Source organism: Coregonus lavaretus, assembly GCF_964263955.1.
Source record: "Coregonus lavaretus genome assembly, chromosome: 34".
NCBI classification, from domain to species: domain Eukaryota; kingdom Metazoa; phylum Chordata; class Actinopteri; order Salmoniformes; family Salmonidae; genus Coregonus; species Coregonus lavaretus.
In genome coordinates, this window is record NC_140021.1 from 10248896 (window position 1) to 10256233 (window position 7338).

A 7338-nucleotide genomic window follows, 5' to 3' on the forward strand; every position below is an offset into this window, starting at 1 on the left:
CATAGCTGTTCACATGGAAGTTGTGCACTTGCTTGTATAGACCCTTGTTATTTTATCATGCTACTTTGTTACTATTCTTTATATCTATTTGCTAATTTTCTTACTTTTAACTGCATTGTTGGTAAAGAGCTCGTAAGTAAGCATTTCACGGTAAAGTCTACACTTCTTGTATTCGGCGCATGTAACAAATAACATTTGATTTGCTATTGTGCTCAATGAAACTAGAATGTCCTGTTGCCCTATATTCTTATGATAAATCTGAAAAACAATACACCATCTTTATGAAGTTGATTTTAATTGAGTTGAAATATATCAAACATAACTCTGTACCCAAAAGTTACACATTGTATTGAGAAATATACAACAAATTGAGGACAGATGAGGCAAATCAAGACCATATACCATTTTCACACAACATCATGGGTGATCTATTTACAATTTGCATGATGGGACAGAAGCCCCCTCCCCCCTATTGCACCTGACCTGCATTAAGGGGAGACAGGTCAGGGACACATCACTCCCAGCAACATGACAACATGCAGGTGGTAAACATAATGAAGCAGTCAATTCATACTGTGCAGTCCAATACATCTAAGACAAGGCACTTATGATGCATGACATACAAAGTTCCAAACGTTCCCCTTTAGCGCTTCCCTGGTTTCCCAGCTCCTTTTTTACCTCCAGGTGGTCCTTGACCTTTACCCCCTGCTCTTCCTTTGCCCTTCCCACCCCCACCCTTTCCTTTCCCAGAGAAGTTACCACCCTTGCGTCCCTTCTTTCCCCCCTTCCTAAATTTCGCTGCAGACTCCTCTCGGTCATCCTCTCGCATTTGTTTGTTTACAGCTTTGTTGACGTCCAGACGAGGTTTTTTACTGTCCAGCACTTTGAGCAGATCCAGCTGCCTCTGCTTTTCATTGGAAAAGTTACCGATGACAGGATGGAATTTCCTCTTCTTCCCGGTGTTTCTGGGAGCTTTCTCCTTCGGTAGGCGGTCTTGGAATTTACCTGCGGAAGCGGTGGATGCCTTGGCGACATTGACAGCCCTAACTAGGTCAGGTTTGGATTGCTGCGCGGTCGGTGTGAGTCCAACACCTGGTACTTTGATCTTCTGTGCCCTGGCTATGTTCCTCAGGCGATGCAGCTCGTTTTTTGCCACCTTCTCCTTCTTGGCTTTGTTCCGTTTGGCAAATTGGTCCTCGTTGGGGTCGGCTGTTTCGGGCACCTCAATCAGCCACTCTTTCGTGCCATCATTAGCACGCTTGTAGCCCCAACGCCGCTTCCACTCTTTGGCAACATCGTCCCATACCAGGTTCGTTTTCTTCTTCTTTTGGATCCCCTTCAGTTTGGCGAATTCCTCCCATTTGGTTGGAGGCCTGGGCTTCGGTGGGGGCTTCTCTCTCGGCAGTGCAGTGGTCGGCTCGGGTAGTTTGACTACGATTACCTCCTCAACTCGCTCTGTGGGATGCTTCCATATCTCGTTGATCAGGAGTTGCGTGTTGTCACGAGCTAGCGAGCGCAGGAAATCTTCTTTCTTCTGTTCACGGAAATGTCGAATGTCAACACGGTTCTTGTCGTATGCGACCAGATTTCCGATGTCAAACTCGAGGTCCAGTTCTTTCTGAACGGTGATACTTTTGAGTTTTTCAGCCTCATCTTGTTCAGCTTTAGCAAGCACGTCTTCTATACTGCACGCAGCCATTTTGGATTTCTGAAAGCATGTCCGACATGCGTGTGTTTCACGTCACGTGAAAGGTCACTAATTTATTTCCGGGTTAAAATGTTCCCATTCGAAAAAAGAATTCCTTGTGTCCACGCGGTGGTGCCATTGTCTTAAATTTTAACATTTCAATTTTAGTAATTTAGCAGACGCTCTTATCCAGAGCGATTTACAGTCAGTCAGTGCAAACATTTTTCATACAGACCCACCGTGGGAATCGAACCCACAACCCTGGCGTTGCAAGCGCCATGCTCTACCAACTGAGCTACAGGCAACTAAAAAAGTATGATTTTTTTTAATCCTTCATTTGAACAAAGTGAATACTTGGATTATATTACTTGATTCTATCACTATCTGAATGTCATATTATTGAATGTTTAGCATTACTTACTAATAAAATATAGTCAAATATATACTTAAAATAATCCATAGACGCCACACTGTCTGTAGTCCTACTGACTGCTCAATGCTCTTCTCCTTCAAGACTCAATGGACTGAAGATGAGAGGGTGAAAAGAGCATACTCAATGTCCTGCTGACTTGGTCATGAATGTGTGGGTGGATGAGTGTTAAGCCCCCAGGTGAGTCAGTGTGTGTACAGCGTGTGTACTCTGTGTGTGTGTGTGTATGTGTGCCACTGCTGAATAGACCCCAACAGGGACCTGTACCTGTCACGGTTGATCCATTCCAGGATGCAGTGTATAGATCAGACTCGTACACATCAATAATCAATACGCGATCTTCTCTCATTGATCTGACCTCTCAACACCTGTTCGATTTAATTTAATTATTCCATTCATCATCTAAGCAGAGGAACATTTCAACAGAGAACAGGTAACCATGTAGTTAGATAAAAATATATATTGCCTCACAATCGTTATAGGGGACTCCATAGACAATATGGGACTCTCACTGCTCACCATGCCTGTACTCTAGCTAGAGAGAGAGAGATAGAGATTATTTGTTAAGGGACTGTACGTTATTTATAATGAGGGATACCTAGAGCAAATTGGACCTCTCTGAAATAAAAATGGATGACCCTCCCTTCAGTAAAATGTTTTTTACCAGACCCTCCCTGAACTCTTGAAAAAAATAAATTGACCCTCCCCTATACCCAAAATAATAATTAAAACATGAAGCAGAGAACATGCCTACCATTTACCCTCACTCCTAGGGCAGAACAGAGCCTTAGATATGCAGTTTTAGAAACTTCATTGTTTTGTAAGCATTACATGGCAAAGTAGCCAGAAGGTTGTGGATAAGCAGACAAGGGTAGGGGTGAAAATCTATACATTATAATGAAAGCACTGCATGAATCTATCATCTTATTTGCGGTCCAATAAAAAATATCCGTTTATAAACGCATTTCATGCAATTCTACATGATTTTACATGACTGTAGACAAGCATAATCTTTTTTAATATCACAACAGGGCATGAGAATGAATGAGTGCATGCTGCAACACTGGAGACGTTTTGATTTCTATACAGGCTATTGTTAAAAAATAGGATAGTCTAAGTTTGGAACAGTGCTAAAGTTGTCTATCAACTGTCAAAATTGAGCGCAATAGAACCAGTTACAACTGAAGTATCTGATCATCAATGAATTCAAGAAAAAGCCATTTGTTGTTTAACACAGCAGCCGCATATCATCAGGTAGGCCTATATGCACTTGTAACTTTTATTCATTTGGGAAACTCATTTTCTAACTTATTATATTTTATTCCATGAAATTGTTGTTACAAAATAGATTTGTGTTGACTGTGATTAGGACATATATAAGAGCATCTGCTAGGCTAAATTAACAAACTAGGCATGCATAGCTCACCGCATGATCCTCAAATCAAAGATTTCTTAAATGGCAGCCTTGAAATAATAATAATATAGCCTAAATAATTCATTTTTGTTCCTTCTTAGGCTACCTGGCTTGCTCCTGACTGATTTAGAGTTAGTATGATGTTTAATAGCCTGTTGAAATGTCGAACGTCAATTGATTGTGACAGAATCACACATTACTTCCCAAGCAAAGTAAAATAAAAATCTCCTCTGCTATAGGAAGGTTGTAGTGCAGCCTCTGAATGTCATAGAGACAAACCAAACATATCCGATGTGCATCGGAGCCACGTCTTTCCCTGTTATTTTACAGCTTGTTTCTAGCATTGCGGACTAAAACGCAGTTTATAGAACGCTCTATATAAACAGGTCCATTACATTTTTTCCTAAAAACTAACAAGGGGTAGGCCTATGCTTTTAGCCCTTTTCTTCAACAAAAGCCACAATACCCTCACATACCACCTCATTTCGAGCCCTGTTTTTTTCTCTTAAACCACCAAGCTCTTCACTGACACAGATATTTAAGGAGTGCATGGTGACTGAAGGAATTGGCTGACAAATCTATGGATAGGAGACTATAATTTCATCTGTCAAACAGGTAGGCCTACCTCTTATTTCTTGAATAGGAAGAAATAGGCTCCTACACAAAGCCCTCTTGTTGTTAGTATCCTGAAGTCAAATAAAAATGAAGACTGTTTAAATGAATTAAGCCTTCTCAAATTAGCCTACTTTCAGCACCCATGCGCTGTCCATCTCCACGGCTGCCACTTCATAGTAATGTAAGTTATGTCAATTCCTCGAACATGGCTTATTGTGAGGTCAATAACTCTGATAAATAGCTTCATTATGGGCAACGAAACATATCGTTTTCAATTATAGCAGTAGCAAGTTTACCTCCAGCCCTCCTAATCTTCAGCTATCCCTCTCAAACTGAACAGGACATCAGTAGGCCTAGTCCGTGCGCACAGATATTACATTTTTTGGACAAATAAAACATTATTTTCGGAAGAAGCCTTTGACTCGCCACCTGAAGTGCCACCGCACACAGCACAGTCATTGGTTAGGCAGCACAAAAGGGTTTACATCAGCAAGAGCAGGGCAGGCCGGGGCTCATGATTGGGAACTCCTATCCATTGCAGTTTGTAATGCAGTGTAGCCTAGTTTTATATACACCATCCCCGCAGTGCAAAAACATGGGAAGGAAGTACATTTTCTTAGAAATACAACTTTGCCCTGTCCTTCTCCAAGCATGCTCTTCGTATAGCCTAGGTCTATAGCCTATAGTATAGACTATGGATCATTTTGTTGAGACCACACTAGGTGCACTTGATATTGCGCCCAGCAGAGAATCAGGGATGAGGGGCAGCATCAGGCACACAGATATAATATGTGACTAATTCTCAAACACTGAGTAATATGACATTTAATCGATTACAAATTACATGACCCTCCCCTGGACTAAATAAAAAAAATACTAAACCCTCCCCCTGACTGAAATTGAAAAAGCATGACCCTCCCCCATTTTCCTCCGGGTAACAATTGTGTACATTTCGACCGCTCCTTAAGTCTACTACTACAGCACATTTATACTGAGATTCAGCCACAATATTGGATTCCAAAGCATTTCTTTACAGGAGGAGCATAGTGAAGGAGAGTTTTGTTCACCCCTCCCACCCCTCTCTGCCCCCAAGTATTGAACACACCCCATCCGTCATGCACGTGCAGGTGGAAACCTAATACATACTGACTGATCGATCGATATTTAGAAACAATAGGAACAATAGCAGGCTTTCAGAGACAGATGGTTTTTCTTTACATCGGCAGGACAGAACGGTGGCGTCGGGGAAGCTCAGGGGAGGTGGTGTGCGTCTCTTTGTTAACAACAGCTGGTGTGCGATCTCTAATATTAAGGAAGTCTGCTCGCCTGAGTTAGAATACCTCATGATAAAGTGTAGACCATACTATATTTTTTGTAGCTGTCTATTTACCACATTAAATCGATGCTGGCACTAAGACTGGACTCAATGAGCTGTATAGGGCCATAAGCAAACAAGAAAATGCTCACCCAGAGGCAGCGCTCCTAGTGGCTGGTGACTTTAATGCAGGAAAACTGAAATCAATTTGACCTAATTTCTACCAGCATGTCACCTGTGCAAATTGAGGCAAAAAAAAACTCTAGATCACCTTTACTCCACACACAGAGACGCATACAACGCTCTCCCTCGCCCTCCATTTGGTAAATCTGACCATAACTCTATCCTCCTGATTCCTGTTAACAAGCAAAAACTCAAACAGTAAATACCAGTGATGCGCTCAATATGGAAGTGGTCAGATGAAGCGGATTCTAAGCTACAGGTCTGTTTCGCTAGCACAGACTGGAATATGTTCCAGGGATTCATCTGATGGCACTGAGGAGTTTACCACATCAGTCACCGGCTTCATTAATGAGTGCATTGACGACGTCGTCCCCACAGTGACCGTACGTACCTATCCCAACCAGAAACCATTGAGCAACATCTGCACTAAGCTAAAGGCTAGAGCTGCCACTTTCAAGGAGCGGGATATTAATATGGACGCTTATAATAAAATCCCGCTACGGCCTCCAACGAACTATCAAACAGGCAAAGCGTCAATACAGGACCAAGATCGAATCCTACTACACCAGCTCTGACACTCGTCAGATGTGGCTGGGCTTGCAAACTATCATGGATTAAATCAAAGGGAAACCTAGCCGCGAGCTGTCCATTGTTGCAAACCTACCAGACGAGCTAAATACCATTTATGCTCTCTTTGAGGCTAGCAACATTGAACCATGCATGAGAGCACCAGCTGTTCCGGACGATGTGAATAAGACCTTTAAACACGTCAACATTCACAAGGTCACGGGGCCAGACGGATTACCAGAATGTGTACTCAGAGAATGCGCGGACCAACTGGCAAGTGTCTTCACTGACATTTCAACCGCTACCTGACCGAGTCTGTAATACCTAATTTTTCAAGCAGACCACCATAGTCCCTGTGCCCAAGAATACTAAGGTAACCTGTCTAAATGACTATTGACCCGTGGGACTCACATCTGTAGCCATGAAATGCTTTGAAAGTCTGGTCATGGCTCACATTAACACAATCATCCCAGACACCCTGGACCCACTCCAATTCGCATACCACCATAACAGATCCAAAGATGATGCAATATCTATTGCATTCCACACTGCCCTTTCCCACCTGGACAAAAGGAACACATATGTGAGAATGCTGTTCATTGACTACAGCTCAGCGTTCAACACCATAGTGCCTTCCAAGCTCATCATTAAGCCAAGGACCCTGGGATTAAACACCTCCCTCTGCAACTGGATCCTGGACTTCCTGACTGGCCACTCCCAGGTGGTGAGGGTTGGCCACAACACATCCGCCACGCTGACCCTCAACACGGGGGCCCCTCAGGGGTGCTTGCTTAGTCCACTCCTGTACTCTCTGTTCACCCACGACTGCATGGCAGCACACGACTCCAACACCATCATTAAGTTTGCCGACGACACGACTGTGGTAGGCCTGATCACCGATGACGATGAGACAGCCTACAGGGAGGAGGTCAGAGACCTGGCAGTGACCTCTCCCTCAACATCAGCAAGACAAAAGAGCTGATCATGGACTACAGGAAATGGAGGGCCGAGCACGCCCCCCATCCACATCGACGGGGCAGTAGTGGAGCATGTCGAGAGCTTTAAGTCCCTTTGTGTCCACATCACTAAGGAATGATCATGGTCCACACATACAGTACCAACACAGT

The 7338-nt window shown here is 43.3% G+C and overlaps 1 protein-coding gene across 1 annotated transcript; it reads right to left on the bottom strand.

The window, feature by feature from the left end:
- Positions 1–276: 276 nt before the first annotated feature.
- LOC311109135 (ribosome biogenesis regulatory protein homolog) lies at positions 277–1716 on the bottom strand. Its single transcript, XM_084151954.1, has one exon. The coding sequence runs from the start codon at positions 1697–1699 to the stop codon at positions 644–646; it is 1056 nt and encodes a 351-aa protein (XP_084008080.1). The 5' UTR covers positions 1700–1716; the 3' UTR covers positions 277–643.
- Positions 1717–7338: the final 5622 nt, after the last annotated feature.